This window comes from Microtus ochrogaster, chromosome 1 (assembly GCF_000317375.1).
Source record: "Microtus ochrogaster isolate Prairie Vole_2 chromosome 1, MicOch1.0, whole genome shotgun sequence".
Lineage (NCBI taxonomy): Eukaryota > Metazoa > Chordata > Mammalia > Rodentia > Cricetidae > Microtus > Microtus ochrogaster.
In genome coordinates this window covers 61,390,496-61,412,713 of record NC_022009.1, presented here as the reverse complement: position 1 = coordinate 61,412,713, position 22,218 = coordinate 61,390,496, and the positions used below count along the sequence as shown (strand labels likewise).

The 22,218-nt window shown below is 41.9% G+C and overlaps 1 protein-coding gene across 1 annotated transcript in view; it reads right to left on the bottom strand.

Annotated features, from left to right (window-relative positions):
• The window catches only part of Hectd1 (HECT domain E3 ubiquitin protein ligase 1), a 90,184-nt gene that overhangs the window by 61,983 nt on the left and 5,983 nt on the right, over positions 1-22,218 (bottom strand). Inside the window, exons 3-8 of the mRNA XM_026778782.1 lie at positions 6,921-7,155; positions 5,078-5,305; positions 3,883-4,164; positions 3,520-3,790; positions 2,206-2,282; positions 2,026-2,124 (exon numbers count right to left, since the gene is read on the bottom strand). Coding sequence (XP_026634583.1) covers positions 2,026-2,124; positions 2,206-2,282; positions 3,520-3,790; positions 3,883-4,164; positions 5,078-5,305; positions 6,921-7,155 — 1,192 coding nt within the window. The remainder of the gene's footprint in view (positions 1-2,025; positions 2,125-2,205; positions 2,283-3,519; positions 3,791-3,882; positions 4,165-5,077; positions 5,306-6,920; positions 7,156-22,218) is intronic.

Below are 22,218 nucleotides of genomic sequence, written 5' to 3'. Positions count from 1 at the left end.
GCTTCCCAGAATTAATCTTACAGATACTAATACAAACCTCACCCTGTACCTATTCCTTTAAGACTGATATCCATATCTCAAAACCTATACATAAATTTCACTTGATTATTTACTACCCCTCAAATAAGTTGTATTAAAATCTGAATCTGTCACACTCCCTCTTCTCCTCCCAGTTTTTGACTTTAACAGTACTACTCGGTCTATGTCCTGGCCATCAATCTCACAATACAATGTCAATTACCAATTCTTTGACCAAAAATACATCAAGATCTGTCCCTTTCCTCTAGGAATATTAAACATTTTATAACCTCATGATTATTTAATTATAATGCTCAAACACTTTTTCGATGACAGAATAGATACAATTTAAAAACACCTCAAAAAGAGCTGGCACCAAATGTTCTACGCTAGGTTTGATGCCTAGAAGGGGAGTGAATGGGGGGGGGGGGTTCCTCTCTAAAACAAAAACAGTCAATAAGTGTTTTGCTTATTGACTCTTATCAGTATCAGTAGAGGCCTGGCTCTCTCTAAAATCTAGCCAGTTCAAACTGCCAGACTGAGCTGGAAAAGACCAGCTCTCTGATGGAGGAAGGCCATTGGTTAATTAAATAAAGAAGCTGCTTGCCCTGATAGGTTAGAACGTAGGGGGAGGAGTGAACGGAGCAGAATGCTGGGCGGAAGAGGAAGTGAGGTCAGACTCAACAGCTCTCCTCGCAGAGAGACACGATGCTCCGCTCTTGCGGGCAGAGGCGAGAGCTCTGCTCTCTGAGGCACACACGATGAAGCTCTGACCCAGGATGGACGTAGGCTAGAATCTTCCCGGTAAGACGGGTGCTACACAGATGATAAGAAATGGGCTAGTCCAGGAGCGAGAGTTAGCCGAGAAAAGGGCTAAAGCTAAAGAGCCAAGCAGTGTTTAAATGAATACAGTTTGTGTGTTGTTATTTCGGGCATAAGCTAGCCGGGCAGGCGGCCGGGGTGCTGGGGACTCAGCCCTGCCACTCCTATTACTACAGCTCTCCAGTGAGATAGTAACTCCTGGGTTACTATCACTCCATGAGATGGCTGACAGTAACAGCAGCTATCCCTCGAACACCTAAGATGCACCGACTATTACACTGATCAGCGTGTGTTATCTTTTCCTAATTCTCCCAACAATCCGGACAGTCTTACAACTACTCTACAGACAAAACCTCAAGACAAACTTAAGAACAGCCATTTTTATACATGGGCTGACACTTGAATCCAGCTACCCCGACCTCAGAGAATGCTAGTCTTTTATTATGCCACATTATCTCACCATCAACAGACTAGAGCCTCCATCACACACCTCATATGAACACTTTCATTCCATCTGTTTTTTAATGGTTTGTTATTATGCTAAGTATATGGGCATTTTGCCTATATGTATATTTGTGTACCCTGTGTGTGCATGATGCCTGAGGAGGCTGTCAGACCACTTGGTACCAGAGACACAGATGGTTGTGAGCAGCCACATGGGTGTTGAGAAACTGAACCCAACTCCACTGGAAGAGCAGCCAACGCTAACTGCTGAGCCATCTCTTCAGCTCATGAATTTCAGTTTCTCAAAGTATAGAAAGGAATCTCAAAAGTGGAAAATACTATAATATTTTTGCTTAAGAAACACTGCAAACAATTTTTAAAAACTAATTAAAAGCAGTTATTCCGGAAAATGGGAAGAATCGATGTAGATAGCTCAGAATTATAAACTTTTCAGAATGAAATTTTTTGTCATTCTAATTTCTGAATCATATAGTTATTAAAAATTCATGCTTTAACAGCATGGGGCTGGTAAGATGGCTCAACAGGGAAAGGGGCTTGCCACCAAAACTAGTGACCTGAGTTCAGCCTCTGACTGGCCTGATGGTCCAACATACATGCCATCACATGCACATGCAGGCAGACAGACAGACAGACAGACAGACAGACACACACACACACACACACACACACACACACACACACACCACAAGATAACAATATTTTGAAAACCCTGGCTTTTACCTTTGCTACTTGAGGTCTTCCAAAACACGCAGCATAGTGTAATGATGATGACCTTTGGCCTCTATTAACATCAGCACCTCTCTCACAAAGAAATTCTACCTGGAATATGATAAAGAACCACAAAGTTGCTCTATTAATCCTTTAACACTGAAATTCAAACACCACCTTTTACTGGCTTACCATTTCCTGAGTTCCAAACGCAGAGGCCCAGTTTAACAGAGTCTGACCCACATCATCCATAAAATTTACTTCAAAAGCTGAAAGTTGAAAAAACAGAAAATTTTGTTTTTAAGGCCAATAAAACACTCAACTTTTCTAAAGTTTAAACAACTCTGATTGCTATATTGTATTTAGTACAGAGATAAGATTTTTACATATTTGAATACAGTATAAAGCAGAAAACCTAAGGACAACTAAGAAAAAGTATTATAAAAAGGTTAAATCAGTCCAGGTATAGTAGCACACACCTACAACCCCAGCACTCATAAGGCAGAGGCAAGAGAATCACTAGGAGTTTAAGCCAGTTTAGTCTTCATTGCCAAGTTCTAGGCTAATCAGAGTTGCTGAGTAAAACTGCTGAGAAATGGGGGGAGGATGGAGGCATTAAGTCACTGAACGATTACATGGTTTTAAACATTAAAAACAAACATGAAATAAGGATGGAAAAACAGCATGATTCCTCTGAGAAGCTCACAGCTACCTGTGCGTGCATCTTACTTTCCTCTTGGGCACCCTTCTCTTAACATTAGTACTTAAAATCTGTATCAAAATTCCATAATAAGGGCTAGAGAGACGATGCAGAAAGAGTTCTTACTGTGCTCGCTAAACACCAAGGTTCAATTCCCAGCACTTACAGAGCGGCTCACAACCACCAGTTCTAAGGAATCCAACTCTGACTTCTAAGTGCGCCAGCACACATACATACGTGAAGGCAAATAAATACCCACATATATAATAAAAATAAAAATGAATAAATTAAAAGAACTGGTCAGGAATCTTACTTTCAGATTATAAAGTGGGTAAATTTCAACTTTATAGACACTCAACTTCCTCAAGTGAACGTGCACTCAGGCACTACCATGCACCAGGCAGTAACTGCACAGCTACATATGGGGGAGAAGAAGACTATTTACACAGTTAGCAAGCGAAGCATCTTGCCCAAAAACTATAAACTAGAAATAGCCTATGGTTCCTTATCTTATGGCATTTATTTATTTATTTATTTATTCATTCATTCATTCATTCATTCATTCATTTATGTGTTTTGTTTCTCTATTTTTTGGGGTTTTTTTTTGTTTGTTTGGTTGGTTGGTTTTTGTTTTTCGAGACAGGGTTTCTCCATAGCTTTGGAACCTGTCCTGGAATTAGCTCTGTAGACCAGGCTGGCCTTGAACTCACAGAGATCCTCCTGCCTCGGCTCTCAAGAACCAGGATTAAAAGGCACTGCCACCACACTTGGCTATGGCTTTTATTTTTAAGAGAAAAATGTCTGACCTCCTGTGTCAATTGCATCTATGAGTGCATCAGTATCTTTACTCCGAATACAGTCTATAAGCTGCCGATGAGAGCGTTCCCCAGAACTATCCAATCTCCGTAGTCCTGGGATTCTGCCCGTAGATCCAGCACTAGATTTGGGCAAGGCCTTTCGTCCTTCAAATAATAGCACCAAGAGGAGGTCAACCAAACGCATGGTATCAAGCACACATCTTTCATCACCCTGCAATGCACTTTCAATTGAATCTGGAAGCTCTGATCTCAGAAGATCCTAAAAAGAATGGAGAAAAACATCTCATATTTGCATTATACAAGACGACTTTTTCTGAAAGGATAAAAAGCAAGGAATCAGAAGCATCTTACGTGTGTGACTAGGGGAGAGCCTCTGCAAAGTGTTGAGAGAAGACTGACAATCGTCGACACCTGGTTACTCAACTTGGAATCTGCAGTTGTAGAGGGGGCTCCCGTGGTGCTGCGGCCTGGTTTACATGCTGAAGATGGTCCTGACACAGCACCACCAGCAGCTGCCATTCGTGACAACAGCTCTTCAGTTAACCCATGCTTGGCCAAGGGAGCAGGATCCACTCCACGACGAGTAAACCGGTCAGCTAGTGATGCAAAACAGCGCAGAGCTCCATCTGAAACCTAAAGGTGCAAGAGTAAAGTAGGTAACACGTCCTCCAGAGAGGGAGCATCAAGTCATTTCCGTACAAACACCAAATGGAAAGCAGCTGGGGCAAAGAATCAGATACTTTATCTGAAGTATCTAAACTTGAACAGCAGCTCCACTTTCCCTTGATCTCATGATCTGAGAAAGGTCTGTACCTGTCAAAGGCCCGTGATCGCATCTGCAAAGCAGTCTAATAAACTCCCCATAACCCATCTGTCTGCTCAAATGAGGTAGGCACATAAAGTAGGTAAATAGACAGTAAATACTCTGGAATATAAATTGTTATTATGTACAAATTGGCCAAGACAATCTGTGACTGCTGGTGAGGTAATATCTAAATAGAAAAAAAAGGCATGAAAACTAGTTTTATTTTTTAAAGTATAGCAATTCAACAAAACCTTATAAATAATATTATATAAATACTAGGTTACTTTACTTTGGTAAGATCTAGCCTATTGTTTTCAGTAAATACTGTACTAAGTCAACAAAATGTTATTGAATACAAGTACAGCTATAAAAATGGCTATCTCTATAACATTTAAATTTCAGTAAATATATCATTCTCATTAAATAGGTTTGTTTTGTTGGTTTTTATGGCAATGTCTCATTGTGTGACCCTGTCTGGCCTGGGAACATACCATGTAGACAAGGCTAGACTCAAACTCCAAGATCTGCTTGTCTCTGTTTTCTGAGTGTTTAGGATTAAAGGCCTCGACCACAATGCCCACCTTAAAACACATTTTATTGTCCTTCCAAAGGCTTATGGTGTAGAAATATTAGTTAAGTAAGCCAAGTGAAAATCTCAAATTTTAATGTACCACAGTTCTAAAGAGGGAACTTTATCAAATTCTTTCTGAAAACTCAGCAGCTACAATACAATTTACTTACCTGATGGTCTTCATGTTTTAACAAACTAGACAGAGACTCTACACAAATTTCTAAAGAAGAATCCTGAGGTTCCATTTTGCCGCAGAGTCTGGAGACCACAGCCATGGCAGAGTGTAGGGTGTCTTTGTGAACCAGGTGTCCGCTGTCACGAATGAAGGTAAGAACACAATTCAAACCCCCAGCCTCAAAGACCGCTCCTGACTCACGAGTGCATACCAGTTCCAACACCTACAACAGGGACACAGAATTAACAGAGGAAGGCAACACTGACTGTAGCTTGTCAGCATCACAGAGCAGAACAAACTCCAAAGGTAAGAGCGACATTCCAACAGTAAAGTAAAACAGTCAAATTAAATTCTCTATCAACCTTATTTTTATTTAACCCAATATATAGAAAGCATTATAAATGCAACCTATAATCAGTGAAAAATAACTGATGTAAGTCAGGTGGGGTGGTGCAAGCCTGTCATGCCAGCACTTGGGAAAGTCAGGCAGAAGGATAGGGAACTCAAAACTATTCTTGGACAATGTTAACCTACGCTACATGGGGAAAAGAGAGAAAAGAATGAAATGGTCAATAAAAATCAAACCTCACTCACCAGGATCCGCGTTTAGAGCTGTAAAAAAGTGATGTCATGTGAGCTTGTCCTGGCTGTTTTCAGGAGAGTTACACAAACACAGCCCTGACTTCAGTGCTCTTAGAAAGTACATCTGTTGCTACTCTTTCTAGGAGCTGGCTACTCCAGGAAGATAGCTGAATTGGAAACAAGGGTCTCAGGCTTTCTTTGGTCACTGTTTTTCTATTACCAGTAATAAGAGTTTACAATATACACCTTTCAATGCTACAAAATACGAATTACGCAACAAGAAACAGCATGCATGGCACACCCTACAAATAAAGCTTTATAAAGGAAGTTAAAGGCAAGTAGGACTCTGTGATTTTGAGGACAGCTGGGGCTACATAGTGAGAGCCTATTTTCAAAACAATCAGAAAAAGAAAAAAATAAAATCAATCAGAACCAAATCTAAAATGTAGAACATTATAAAACATAATAGACTACATAGAAAGGCCCTGACTCAAAAATATAAAATAAAACAATATAATATAAACATGCTCACTAAATATTTCTAATCAACTACTGACTTGGTACTGGTGTGTGTGTGTGTGTGTGTGTGTGTGTGTGTGTGTGTGTGTGTGTGTGTGTGTGTACACATGCTCACACAACTGCAGGTACTCATGGACATCAGAAGAATTAGAACAAGAGTTATATAAGGCACCCAATGTGAGTGCTAGGAACAAACTCGGGTTCTCTGCAAGAGCAACAAGTTCTCTAAATTGCTAAGCCAGCTCTGTAGCCCCTAAAACAGTTTACTCTAGAGATGATAGTAAAATAGCTAAGTCCATGGATCCTAAAACCAGACTTCTAAGATTTAAATCTTGGTAGGGTCACCACTACTGCTCAGTGTGATTTTTTGCATATGTAAAATAGATACGATGTTAATGGCAGCACCTACAGAACTATCCTGATGAGTGCTTAGAAGACTGCCTGTACTGGGTGCTACTGTTGTTTGTCATGGTGAACTTTGTCACTACTCTGGGCAGAAGCACAAAGAGCTTCTCTCAAGCCTAGTGACTACCGGAACCGAACAGCAGGAAGCAGAACAGGCAAACATCTCACCCCACAGCTGTCACCCAGAGGTTTCATCCCCAGCTCTTAAAGGGCTCTGGTACCACCTGACTGTTAATTCTAATGCTCTTCACCACTCTGAAAAGAATGGTAACTTATTTCTACTTTCTCAGTGAAACAGTGTTTATTCTCCAAACGATGTAAGTAATATTTACCTTTACACATTGCTCAGCTAAATCTCGGCTGGTCCTGTTGTTAAGTTCAACCACCACCAAACGATTACAAAGTGCTTTTATAGCTCCGTCTACTCCTACAATCCTTCGGGTGCATTCTGCAGACACATCCAGGTAGTATGTTATGGCTCGGGCTGTCACCTCTAACACATTGTCTGGGGCACTCTCATCAAGAAAGATTTTGCAGAGAGCTGGTAGGAAAGTGCGAGGGGGACATCTGTAGTGGAAGACATCATAATATGATTAGGATCACCAAACAAAATATTAACACTATTCTTAACATTACATGTAAATATGTGGTATTTCCACACTGTTTCTGTTTCCACTATAATACTCACACACAAATCCCAGCACCATGCAAATAGCAGATTCTTACAGCAACAGCACTAATTTGAAACCCTACTCTCCTCCAATAGTTAAGTATTCCCTGTTCCTTACACCTAATAAAACCAGTGCACACCACAGTAAATGTCTCTATCTCAAGACCAGGTACTAGTGCACGGTCTTTTTAATGACATTCACTGTTGACTGACATGTGCGTGTGCATATACATGTAGGTGCACATGTGCCACAGCTCAGGAGCTGAGGGCCAGAGGACCACATGTGGAATCAACTCTCGCCTCCCACCGTGTGCGTCCAGGGGATCAAACAGAGGTCATCAGCCTCACAGCAAGCACCGTTCCCTCTCCACCATCCCACAGTCATGGTCTAGATGGCCAGGCACAGCAGGGAACAGCAGCTCTGCAGTCTCTCCAAGCCTGTCTGCTCATGTGTAAAGCAAAGACAGTATAGAAATGACATCATTTTACATGGTTATCATAAAGGAGAAATTAAAGCTATTTCAGCACCTGGCCCACAATAAACTAATACTATCTCTCTTCCCTTCTTTGAATAGTCCAATGCTTGTTCATACACTTATATAAGATACTTTTTGTTTTGTTTTTTAAAGATTTATTTATTTATTACATATACAATGTTCTGCCTGTGTGTATGCCTATATGCCAAAAGAGGGCACCAGGTCTTATTATAGGTACCTGGGAGGCACCATGTGGTTGCTGGGAATTGAACTCAAGACCTCTGGAATAGCTAATGCTCTTATCCTCTGAGCCATCTCTCCAGCCTGATACTTTTTGTTTTTGTTTTTCCAGAGAGGGTTTCTCTGTGTAGCCCTGTCTGTCCTGCAACTTGCTCTGTAAACCAGACTGGCCTCGAACTTGCAGAGATCCACCCACCTCTGCCTCCAAAGTGCTGGGATTAGAGGAGTGCATCACCACTGCTTACCTAATATACTTTCATTAAAAACAGGGAGCTAGAGAGATAACTCAGTGGCTAACAGTTCTAGCTGCTCTTCCAGAGGACCTGGGTTCAATTCCCTGCACCTACAAAGCAGTTCACAATCATCTAAATCCAGTTAAATGTCCTCTTCTGGATTCTGCAGGCTTTATACATATATAGCACACAGACATACATGCAGGAAAAACACACGTATACCCAAAATAAAATAGTGTAAAAGAGACGAACGCAAACCAGAAGGAGTGAGGTGTCAGTGAGAGCTCCGGTTCTACGTGGCTCAGCAGTCCTGAGACTCGGCTCCTAGCACCACACGGTGGCTCACAACCACTGGTAACACCAGTTCAAGAATTTGAGGCCAAACAAAACTAAACAAAAAAATACTGTATAAAAACCATTCTTAATTTCATCTTTTATTATACTGATTTTATTCATTCATTGTCAAAAGACAATGGAGTTGATTCTCTTCTTCCACCAAATGGGCACTGAGGATCACGTATATAGTTCTTTGGCAGCACACGCCTTTACTCACTGAGCAATGTAGTAGGCCCTTCTTTTTTTTTTTTAAATGACAGAATCTCACTACATACTGGCTTCAAACTCTTTATATAGACCAGGCTGGCCTTGAACTCACAGAGATCTGCATGTGTCTGCCTCTTCAGTGCTGGGACTAAAGGTGTGCACCCCCACAGCTGGCAGCCCTCTGTTTTTTTTCATACCTGATAACTTAGATGATTTTTAATTTAAAGGTCCAGAAGCAGGGACATTATAAAAGATTTTAAGTGACTTCTTTCACTCAGTGACTAAGCAATCAACTTTAAACACAAGTGATTTTTACTAGCCAGAGCACTGACAACCTATGACAATATAGTCTGATATATCTCCAATTCAGCCATTTAATACTTTGAGGCAGATTACAGGAACACATCCCCTAGTTCTTAGGTAAGATAACAATCCTGCCAAGAATTATCAGAATCTAAAGCATTGTTGTTCTCTGCATGTGCAGTTAGTAAAACAAAGACAAAATTGTAATAGTATTGATGATACCCCCAAAACATTATAATCTAAAAAATGTGTTTGTTAGGCATGGTAATACATGGTAATACACTCTTAAAATCTAGCACTTGAGACTGAAGGAGGATAAGAGCCTAAACTATATAGTGAGACCTTCTCCAAAAAGAAAAAAAAAGTTTTAAGAAAAAAATATTTAGGGAGAAGGAATGTAGCTTACTTGATAGAATGTTCACCTAGCACACATGAAGTCCTGGGTTCAGTTCCCAACTCTGTATGACACCAATATGGCGGCATACATTGTAACCCTGCACTCAGAAGGTGGAGGCAGGAGAATCATCCTGACTACATAGGGAGCTCTAGGTCAACTGGGGCTTCTTGTTTCAAGAGAAAAACTAGAAACAGAAATGTTTAGCATAAACTTACGGTCATGGTTTGAAAGAACGGCCCTGAGGCTCATCTATTTGGATGTCTGGGTCCCAGTGGACAGTTTAGGAGGTTAGGAGCTGTGATCTTCCTAGAGAAAGTATATCAGTGGGGGCAGGCTTTCAAATTTCAAAAGCCCAAGCCAAACCCTGTCTCTCTGTCTCTCTCTTGTGGAGAAGATATAAGCTCTCAGCTACTGCTCCAAAGGCAGGCTGGCTGCCTGCCTGCCTGCCCGCCATGTGTCTCACCATAACGAACCCCCTAAAACTGTAAGCCAGCCAATTAAACGCTTTCATTTGTTAGTTACGTTGGCCACGGTATCTTTTCACAGTGCTAGAACAGTGAGTAAGACACTTAATAGGGAAATAAGCAGTTTCTTTAACTTATGAAATGATGCTAAGTTCTGCTGTGTCCTCCAAAATATGAAGAATCTCTGACCAAGCACTATGAGAAACCAGTTCTGGAGAGACAAGCCAAGAATCCACCTCAACAGTAGGGTGCTGCCTGTCTAGCAGCACACACCCTGGCTGGGTTTGATACACAGAACCCAAGGGAAAAGAAAGGCAAAGCCCACAAAGCTTTAACATCATGGCATATCTAATTCTTGGTGTGGTTAACTTTTCACTTTTTTTTCCAGGAAAAAAAAAAAAGAAACTAAATGCTGTACACAATTTACAGCTTAGTTTATGCCAACTATAATGAAAATCTGCTTCATACATCTTCTTTCCCCTTTCAGTTTCCTGAGACAAGGGTTTACAGCCCAGCTGGCCTGTATTAACCATGGCTGAGATCCCAGGGTTCCAAGGCATGCTTCAGCCAGTTTTTTGTTTCATGAGGCTTTTCAGTCAAAGTACCAAACACCTGATGCGTATGTGAAACGTTGTCTAGTTGTCTGTCTCTGTCCATTTTTCTCCCTCTCTCACCCTCAAATTGGGTTTCTCTGTGTAGTCTTGGCTGTCCTGATCTGCCTCTGTAGACCAGGCTGGCCTTGAGATGCACTTGCCTCTGCCTCCCAAATGCTGGGATTTAAATGTATGCACCACCACACCAAGACCCCTTACTCTTCAACACTAAGACATTAACTTTACTAATTAGGGAAACTGAGGAGATAACTCGGTGGGGAAGTGCTCACCACAAAAGCACGAGAACAGCAGTTCTATCTCTACCAGCCAAGGAGAAAGCCGCAGCTGGGGATCCCTGGAACTTGGTAGCCAGGTAGATTAGCCAATCAGGGAGCTATTTGAGACTGTTTCAAAAAATAAGATGGACTGAGAAAGACATCAATATTAACCTGAGGTTATAGGCATGGACCTCTCCCTGACACATGTAACACAGAAACACACATACACATAACACAGAAACACACACACCACGCTAACATTTTTAAGTTATTTAGAGTGAATGGGAGTTCTACCTGCATATGTGTCTGTGCACCACATGTGTGCCTAATGCCCATGGAGGCCAGAAGAGAGTTTTGATCCCTGTAGAGACACAGATGGTTGTGAGCTCCCAATACACATGGGTATTGGGAATTAATCTAAGGTCCTCTGGAATAGATTCAGTGCTTGTAACCATGGAGCCATCTCTCCAGCTCCAACAAATCTCTGATACTTAATAGGTAAAAAATAAAAAAAAAAATACAGTCTGGGCAGTGGTGGCACACGCCTTTAATCACAGCATTTGTGAGGCAGGGGCAGGAAGATCCCTGTGAGTTCAAAGCCAGCCTGGTCTACAGAGCGAGTTCCAGAACAGGCTTTTGGGGTAATTTGGGGTTTGACTGAGGTAAAAGCTACTGAGGAAGACTGTCAGCATCAACACTAGCCTCCATATGCATGAAGGTTTTTATTACAGAGATGAACAGAAACGAAACTTTAAAATCTTAAACTGACCCCTGGCATAGTGACACACACCTGTAATCCCAGAACTCAGGAAGTTAAAGAAAGAAGATCAAGAGTTTGAGACTATCTTAGCCTACACTGTGAACTCAAAGCTAGCCTGGGTTACAAAGGAAATTCCTGTCTCAAGAAACAAAGCATGCCAGGCAGTGGTGGCACACAGCATTAATCCCAGCACTCAAGTGGCAAAGGCACACGGATCTCTGTAATTTCAAAGTCAGCCTGGTCTACAAAGCAAGTTCCAGGGCAGTCAGGGCTACACAGAGAAAAACTTGCCTTGAAAAAACAAAACAAACAAACAGACAAAAAACTATTTTGATCACAATGATATGATCAAATACATACTAATGCAGTTTTTGAATGCTGACCTTTTCCTGGGCTAGAAATATCCTCTCGTGTTCTGCAGAGGCCACATGAGCTCCCAGTCAACCACAACATCACAACACCACGAGAGTAAACAACCCACACCATACAATCTATCCTTTCTACCAAAGGAAGTCAGCCCAACAAGGAAGCCTGCTGCTCTTTTATGCCAATTTGCCAATTGCACAGACTGTAAAGTAAGCTTCCACCAACAGGGTGAGCCAATCACCACCTAAGACAGAAAGAAAAACTAGAGACCATTCTGGCCATGCATGCCTGATAGCTGGTCTGAGTTTTGCACACCCTTTCCGCAAATAGACTGCCTTGCTGAGTGATTTTCATTTTGACTATATATTTCTTTATATAACACCAAAAATACACATCCCTAACAATCTCTTTGCTAAAATATGGATACCAGTTAGTTTAAATGTGTTAAATGTATTTCTAGCTGATGTTATTTTCAACTAACAAGAGATTTACTGGGCTAGAACCCCATCTTAAGTCAAAGAGTACCTGTAATTAATCACAGAAAATGCAGTTAAACTTCGGTGGCAATCAACATGGCATAAGTGTATTACAGTCTATCACATTCCACGGTTACAGCCACAGACACTGGGTGGACTGCAAAAATCAACTACCTGAGGACTCGGAAAGCTGTCCAACAACAGATGGATTGGAAAGGAGAGCAGAACATAAATATAGCATTGGAAGGTTGATTTCAACCTTTCTTCAGAAAACTTGCTACAACAACAAAAAAAAAAAAACAACTTTTTTTTCTTCAAAAAACTCACAGAGCTGGCATACACACAGCTCTCAACCACCCAGAGCGAGTGCTGGAAACTGAGCTAGAACCAAACTCCATTCCGTGTGAGAGCGGTACACCTTCCAACTAGAGCCATCTCTTCCTTCCTTTTTTCTCTCACACTTTGGCCTCTACTTATAGCTTAGCTCTGGAATGTCCTGAGGCTCATATATTCAAAGCGTTAGGGGATAAGGCCTAGTAGAGAAAGCAGGGTCACCACTGGCAGGCAATTGCAGAGACTATTAGGGCTCCAGTCTTTTCTTTAGCTTCCAGTTCATCTGTGGTAGCTCGCACTTTTAATCTCAGCACTTGGAAGGGAGAGACAGGCAAATCTCTAAGTTAAAGGCCAGCCCGGTCTACTACAGAGGGAGTTCTAGGACAACCAAGGCTATACACAGAAACCTTGTCTTGTCCTAAAAAGACCAAAAGAAAAAAAAAATTCTTGTAACTTCCAGACTGTCACAGGGGAATAGCTATGCTCTGTCCTGGGATCCCTGCCATTATATTCTGCTTGTCATTGGCTCTAAAGCAATAAAGCCAAAGGAACATGTACTGAAACTCTTCTAACTGAGCCGAAATAAACCTTTCCTTTCATGCTGGCCTTAAGAATTCTGTTACAGGGCTGGAGAGATGGCTCAGTGGTTAAGAGCACTGATTGCTCTCCCAGAGGAACCAGGTTCAATTCCCAGCATCCATATGGAAGCTAACAACTGTCTGTAATTCCAAGATCTGATACCCTCACAGAGATATACATGTAGGCAAAATACTAATGCACATAAAAGTAAAAAATAAAGAATTCTGTCACAGCTACAGAGAGAGCTAACGTACCTGTGGCAGAAGCACACAACAAAAGATAAAGGAAAAGAATATTGAAGCATGGCAAAACATGTGGGGAGATTTCTCAGGTGTTTTCTTCCTAATCTGGATCCAAAGCTGGCTCCAGCACATGCCTCAGAACCCCTGGAAACTCAGAACAAGGCTCCTATGATCCAAGAGCCTGAGGAAAATCCCATTATCAAGTGTTAGTTTTACCTCCCTACACCTATTTTCCCACCACTTTTATCCTGAGGGTGACCAGGATGGGACAAAATAACGGAATGGAGGGCAGGGCAAAACATGGCTAAAGCTCAACAGTCCTAGCTTTCTAGTTAGAAGACTGATTAAAAGAGCCAGGGGAGCTAAGGGATTAAAGGAAGGAGAGAAAGAAAAGAACTAAAAAAAGAATCCCTGGGAGGCTGGAGGGAGGCCGAGTGGCTAAAAGCACTTGATGTTCAGTGTTTAATACTCAGGCTCAGTTCCCGACATACACATGGCAGCTCACAACCATCTGCAACTCCAGTGTCCAGAGGATCTGATGCCCTCTTCTGGCATCTCTGGGTGCCAGAAACACACATGATGCACAGATGCACATGTAAAATAAATAAAACTAAAAGGGGAAAGTGAGATGTTCAGGAGTTAAATGCCAACCCTGATGATCTGAGTTCAGTCCCTAGGGCCCCAAGGTAAAAGGAAAGAACCAGCGTGCAAGTACACACACGTAAACATACACTACATACATACACACACACTAAGATTTTATAAAATAAATAAAAGCAGGATTTAAAAAATCATGTACCATGAAATTACTACTATAATGAAATAAAGCCAGAGGCTTCTGTTTCTATTTACCACAACAGACTTTATAACACGGAGACTTGGTAGGTAAGGATAAAGAGAGACATTACAAGCTACAAGTGTTTCTCAGTGGTTAGTATGTTGGATCCGAAGAAACCCTGTCTCAAAAAAAAAAATAAAACACACACACACACACACACACACACACACACACACACAAAGAGTGATGGATGTAATTTTACTCTTCTGCGTGTGGAAAATCAATTTTACCAGCACCAAAGAGAAGGTCTTTTTTTCCAATGCATGTTTCTGACAACTGTCACAAATTAGTTGTCTGTTTAGATAGTTCACTTTGGCGATCAACTTAACTGGACCTGAAACCAACTAAGACAAAAGCTCTGAGCACAGCTGTTAGGGGATTTTCTTCATCAGGTTATGCAAAGTAGGAAGAGTCACCCTAAATGTGGGTGCCACTTTTCCAACTAGATAAAAAGTTGTCAGAGGTAAAAAGCTTTGCTTTTTGCCTGTTCCCAGAAGGTTGCCTTCCCATGGTGCTAGCAAGTACAACTATCTGTTGTACTACTTGCCACTTTCTGCTGACATCAGTATCTTTAACCTTCTAACATAAACTGAAGACCAGTGGTTTCACGGGAATCTGCCAGGGATTCTAGACAGACCCTGGGTGGGTCCTCAGCCTGTCTGGTGTGAAGACCACCATTGGTGTACTTCCCAGACTGTACTTTAATGGATGTTACTCTATCAGTTCTGCCCCTAACATATTGGAGCCCTCTATTCTATAGTTTACATGTCTGTTTTTGGAGCAAGACCATGCTGTCATTATGGCTCTGGAGTATAATTTAAGCTCAGTTACTGTTCTACTTAGGAACACTACAGCTCTTAAGAGTCTTCTGAAATTCCATATGAATTTTACAACCATGTTTCTCTGCTACATAAAGAGTCTTTGGATTGTGATTGCATCTGCGGACATTCCAGTAACGCAGCACTTTCCGGTAGAATTCTATCTCCCCAAAGCACGGCAGTGCTTTCCACTTTCTGGAGGCTTCTACAGATCTTCATTACACAAGTCTAATGCATTGGTACATTACTACAGTTTTGTCTTTCCTTTTGAAACTACTGTGAATGGGATTTCTAAATATCTTTGGGGATTTTTTAGCTGTCTATGGGTTACTTCCTTTGTTTAAAAAAAGGGGAAGAAGGAAGGAAGGAGGGAAGGAAGGAAGGAAGGAAGGAAGGAAGGAAGGAAGGAAGGAAGGAAGGAAGGAAGGAAAGGGGCTAGACAGACAACTCAAGCATTTAGTCCTAGGCTTACAATCAACAAGACCAAAAGGGCTGGAGAGATGGCTCAGTGTTTAAGAGCATTGCCTGTTCTTCCAACGGTCCTGAGTTCAACTCCCAGCAACCACATGGTGGCTCACAACCATCTATCTGTAATGAGGTCTGGTGCCCTCTTCTGGCCTGCAGACATACACACAGACAAAATATTGTATACATAATTAATAAATAAATATAAGAAAATAATTTAAAAAAAAAAAGACCAAAAAGCATGTTTCCTCCCCTGGAGTTCTTCCTACTCTCTGGAGTTCTTTCCCATTTTTCCTTATTAAATCTAAAACAATTTAAGGCCTATGATTGATCCAGGCCTAGCGATAGACACCTTTAACAGCAGAGCTTGAAGGGAAAGGCAGGCAGATCTCTGAGTTTGAGGCCAGCATGGTCTACAGAGCAAGCTCTAAGCAGCCAAAGCAGTGGGGGGGGGGTGTGTGTGTGGGGTGTGTGTGTGTGTGTGTGTGTGTGTGTGTGTGTGTGTGTGTGTGTATACACATACATACATACACCCCAGCTGGCCGCAAATTCTTAAGTGACCCTCCTGTCTCAGCCTTTCAAATGCTGGGATTACAGGTCTGCGGAACATTCTGACACTCTTGCTGCATTTTCTAGAATCGTGTTAGGAGTATAGACCAAGGCTGGAGAGATGGTTCAGGGGTTGAAAGCACTTTTTGCTTTTATAGAATCCAGGTTTGATTCCCAGCATCCACATGGCGGCTTGTAACTGTGTAAATTCAGTTCTGGGGATCTGAGGCCTCTCCTGGCCTCTGAGAATACCAGGCACACACACGATGCAGACATGCATGCAGGCAAAACACTCAAGCACACAAAATAAAATTAATTTAAAAAAAATTGACCAACTCGATCAGAATGTTGGTTTAACAAGAACCCCAGGTGATTCTCACCGTGTACATCAAGGACTCAGGGCTGGAGCTCTCACACAAGGTCCTGATCCCCAGAGAACAGCAGTCCTGCCCTAAACAAAGATCTGTCTTCACATCAGCCTTTCAAACCCAGCCCTCGCGGCCAGTCCACTTGAGAAAGACGCTAAATACAAAGGACACCTTCAGATTTCACGCTACTGACCTCACTGGTATTCAATGAAACCTCTTTTCTCTCCCTGATTCACTGTCTCCTATGCACTAGGAAGTGAAAGCAAGGCAGGATAAAGCTGCTGGAGGTGGTAGCCCCTTCTTTAACACCAGCACTTGAGAGGCCAAGGCAGGTTTATCGCCCGAGTTCAGCTTGATTTACAAAAGAATTCCAGGCTAGCCAGCTTTACACAGTGAGAATCTCTTTCCAAAACAAACAAAAAAACAAAACAAAACAAAAATAACTTACTGGAGCTTCACAGTGTTGAGGGCAGTAGTTACATTTAATACTAGTTAATACTAGCTAATACAAGTTACTACAGTGAAAACTCACAAATGCTGTCAATACTAGTAACTGCATTCTTCACTGCCAGGAACTAACAGGAAAATGAAGGCCAATTTCAAAGAAGAACTTCGATGGAGCAACAAAATTATTAATCTTACTAAACCTGAACCCTTCAGATATAAATCTTTCAATTATTCTACAAAGAAAATGAGAAGAAAGCACAAAGAATTTCTACATAACCAAAGAATAATATAATAGCTTGTCAGTGAAAAACACCTGCTCAACTGTCTGAGAACTGAACCAGTGGCTATATTCTTACAGTAACATTTTATTCAAGGACAACCAAACAAACTGATTGTAGAGGCTTAGATATCTAGCAAACACTGGTGAGGTCATTCAGCAAGTAAAGGAACTGGCCACCAAGCCTGATAACCTGAGTTCAATTCCAAAGGACTCATGCCATGGACAGTCAAGTTGTCCTTTGACCTCCAGAAGACTCACTGCAGCTAGGCACATACACACAACAAATTTATAAATAAGGTGTGATCAAGCTATCTGGTAAACATTTTCTTAAAATGTAATGAAGCAAACCTTTTCATGCAAGAAAAACAAGCAATGGGGCTTGTTACCAATCATAAAAACACTCACACTTTCAAGCAAAAACTAGCACTCTGAAGAATATAATCGTCATAAAGAGCTAACAGCATCCCAATAAAGACTTTTTTATATAATTAGTAGTCATAGTAACAAATGTGAACCTTTGTACTGTTAAGATGAACTATGTCAACATTTAAAATACCTGTACAACAGTGGAAAGTATTTTCCACATGACCAATGGGAGATTTTAGAAAATTAAATACAGATGAGTCATCCCCTCAGTATAACACAGATCAAGCAGGTCCTATGGTTCAAGCCTGTAATCCCAGCTATCTGGGAGCTAAAGCAGGATCTCCAAGTTCAAGGCCTGCCTGGGCTAGAGTAAAGTCATGGTTAGCCTAACCAATAAGCTCTGCCTCAAAATGCAAAGATTTTCAAAAGGGCTGAGGAAGCTGGAGACTAACTTGGTGGTAGGTTTCTTGCCTGGAGCACCCGAAGCCTTGAGTCCAGTATCCAGCACTACACAATCCAGGTGTGGTGATACACACCTATAATCCCAGCATTCTGCTGGACCAGAATTCAGCATCCTTGACAACACAGCAAGTCCCAGGCCAGCCAGGGGACACGACAAGGGTCTGTCTTACTTCTCTCCTCCACAGACATCCCAAAAAAGGCAAAAGAAAACAACAGTTTTGAGAGAATTTTAAAAGGCAAAATAGTCTGGATCTACTCAACAGAGTTTGAGAGTGTCAAAGGAAGAAGTGGGGGATGGCACCAGTCACAGGACAATAATGGAAGGTTGGTTTTGTGACAGGGTCTTAGCCCAGGCTAAATTGCCCAAATTTGTGGCAATTATCCTATCTTGGCCTCTGAAATGCTGAGATTACAGGAGTACACCACTATTCCCCTAGCCAAAGACTGGAGTTGGATTTATTCATGATGACATTTGTGGATGTTGAAGAAAAAGTCATGTTAATAAGTCTGAACATTACAAGTGGGCCCTAAATTACAGATATAAACGAATAACTATAAAAGACAAAGCGTTTCTCCCAGGCTGGGGCTATGGCTCAGTTGGGAGACTGCTTGCCGAGCATGCAGTGACCTGGACCCCCAGCACCGCTCAAATCTCTGCCTCATACACTCGTGATCCCAGCGTCTGGGAGGTGGAGCAGTGGGGTGTGTTTAAGGTCATTCTTGGCTGCACAGCCAGTTTGAGACCAGTATGGGCTACAAGAGACCCTGCTGCAAAACACATAATTAATAAATATAGTGAAAAGATCCCAAAGGTTAATGTGGTCCTGAGATGACTGAAGGCTAGGGGACAACTTGAGCATGTCAGGTTACCATGAGCTGTACACTTGCAGGAAAGTGATAGTCACAGGAACTTGTATGAGTCCTAAAGAATTGTCCTACGTGTTGTTCAGGTCTTCTATTTACTATACTCAAAGTGAATCTGGGGGATTTAAAAATGTACTGAGAGTTTAATCTAAAATAACCCCTGGCAACTCCCCAGGGAAGCACGGGCTTCCCACACTTGTGTATGTCTCATTTTCCCAGAGCATCCATGCTTAAAATCTGCTAAAATGTCTTCTGAGGACTGGAGAGATGACTCAGTGGTTGACAGCACTTGCTCTGCTGGTAGAGGATCAGAGTTTGGTTCCCAGCCCTCATAGACAGCTCACAACTGTCTCTATACAGCTCTAGGGCATCTAACAGGCCTGGCCTCCAAAAGCATCTACACTCATGTGCACATACATACCCACATTCAGACACACATAACTGAAAATGATTTTTAAAATGGACTGGCTGGGCAGTGGTGGCGCACGCCTTTAATCCCAGCACTCGGGAGGCAGAGGCAGGCGGATCTCTGTGAGTTCAAGACCAGCCTGGTCTATAAAGCTAGTTCCAGGACAGGCTCCAAAACCACAGAGAAACATTGTCTCAAAAAAAAAAAAAAAAGATAAAATGGCCTGAGGAGGATCTGATTTTGATACCTGAGTCCCATTTGGTAGGAAAAAACTAACTCTAGAATGCTGTCCTTACATGTGGTCCACTTGCATAACAGACAGACAGACACACATACACATTATAATTTTTTTACTGAGGGGGCAAAAATAAGCAGGGCATGCTGTCACGGGTTTATAGTCCATAATAGCTTAGGTCAGACAGCCTAGTCTAACTGGCAAGTTTCATGCTCCACTGGGAGTCCTTATCTCAAAAAAGAATGGGTCAGGCTGGTAAGATGCCGCATCTGGTAAAGGTGCTTGCTAACAAGCCTGATAACCTGAGTTTGATTCTCAGAATCCATATAAAATTAGGAGAAAACCAAGTCCACAAAACTGTCCTCTCACTGGTACATCCATGCCATGACAATCATATGCACTGCTTCCCCAGGCATTTATACATATGCATGATAAATAAATACATACTAAAATTGAAGCTGAAAAGGCTCCTGTGGCCTCCCTAACCACCCACACCCACAAAGGCTGAGAAGTCTCTAGAAGCGCGCAGGTGCACATCACACAATGCCTTCATTATGAGCCCTCGTGCTACAGTCTGCACTCTTTAGGAAGGTGTGGGGGCACACACCTTTAATTTCAGTACTCAGGAGGCAGAGGTAGGTGGATCTGTGTCTAGTCTGGTCTATAAAGTAAGTTCTAGGCCAGGCAGGGCTACAGAGAAACCCTGTCTCCAAAACAACAGGCTTTTTTTAAAAAAAAATATTTTTATTTAACTTTATTTTATGTGCATTGGTATGAAGGTGTCAGATCCCCTGCAACTGTAACTTCAGACAGTTGTGAGCTGCCATGTGGGTGCTGGGAATTGAACCTGGGTCCTCTGAAAGAGCAGTCAGTGCTCTTAACCACTGAGCCATTTCTCCAGCCCCAACAATGGGCTTTTAAAACACTTGCTGAATATGACTGACATGGCAGAAGGAAAGAACCCCTGCAGACCACCCTGACCCCCACCAGCATCCTGCAGCACTTACCCCTAGACACACATACAATAAATAAAATGTAACTGAAAATTAGAAAAAGTGAGGCTGAAGAGATGATTAAGCAGCTAAAAATGCTGTCTGCTCTTCCAGAGAACCGGGGTTCAATTCCCAGCATTGACATGGCAGCTCACACCTGTTGATAAAGCCAGCTCCCGGGGATTTGACATTTTCACACATACATACATGCAAAACAACAATGCACACAAAAGTAAATCATTTTTTAAAATTATAAAAAGTACCCCCACTCTGCTTCATTAAAAAAATAAAATTGAGAATAATAAGCTTCTTATGTGTTAACTATAGCTTGTAAAAATATTAAAATAAAGCCGGGCAGTGGTGGCGCACGCCTTTAATCCCAGCACTTGGGAGGCAGAGTCAGGTGGATCTCTGTGAGTTCGAGACCAGCCTGGTCTATAAGAGCTAGTTCCAGGATAGGCTCCAAAACCACAGAGAAACCCTGTCTCGAAAAACAAAACTGACTAAATAAAGCATTTGAGAGAGGAACGGCAGTAAGGTAAGAATTAGCCCTTTTATAAATCTCCCTAAAGCCTGCCTTAATGGAAAAGAACTTGGTATGTTTGCTTCTGCACTTGATCTGTTGCAGTATGGGTTTTTTGTTTTGTCTTAATTATATTTATTTACTTGAGTGTGGCTATTTGCTATTGTGTATATGTGTCAAAGCCAAAGGACAAATTGCAGGAGTCAGGTTTCTTCTCCCAGGAGCTTTCAGGGATCAAACTAAGGTACCAGCCTTCAACAGTGCATGGAGATTGAAGACTAAAAGCATATTCGTTAACTCCAAAAGGACAGTCAAACAAGCCCATAGAGATTCAGAACAATTCCAAGGGGAAAATCATTTAACTATTATGCAAAATGCACACATTAGTATTTCACATGCATTAGCCTCACTTGATCTTCATCAAAACCCAACAAGGATTAGGAATGAAGCTCAAAAGTCTATCCCATGAAAGCTTTGCAATGAAGGCAGAATTCTGAACTCAGCTATAGCCCAGTTCAAAAGCCATGGTTTTCAATGCAGTGTGTGCCTTTCCTAACTGTACAGATGCACACTTTCAATCCAAAGAAACCAGGCAAAGTGTATCAAATATGTGGGCAAGTCTTGATTTATTAGACATAACCAGACTATTAACTTTATGAAATCAAATTGGAAGATTGTCTATGGCTGTAGAAAATTTGTTAGGCACACCTTACTCCCAACACTTGAGAGCCAAAGGCAGGTGAAACTCTTGTGAGTTCAAGGCCATCCTGGTCTACAGCATGAGTTCCAGGACAATCAGGCAGTCAGGGCTACAGAGAAATCCTATCTCCTAAAACCTGTCTTGGTTTTTCACCTGCTCTATTTGTTGACTTAAAAAGACTTTAAAAAGCTTACTAGAGTGGGCTGGTGCCTACAATTCTGATCCTGAGGAAGCTGAGGCAGAGGGAAGTCAGCTGTGGTGGTGCGTAAGTGGAGGGCCAGCCTGCACTACAGTGGTGCATAAGTGGAGGGCCAGCCTGCACTACAGTGGTGCATAAGTGGAGGGCCAGCCTGCACTACAG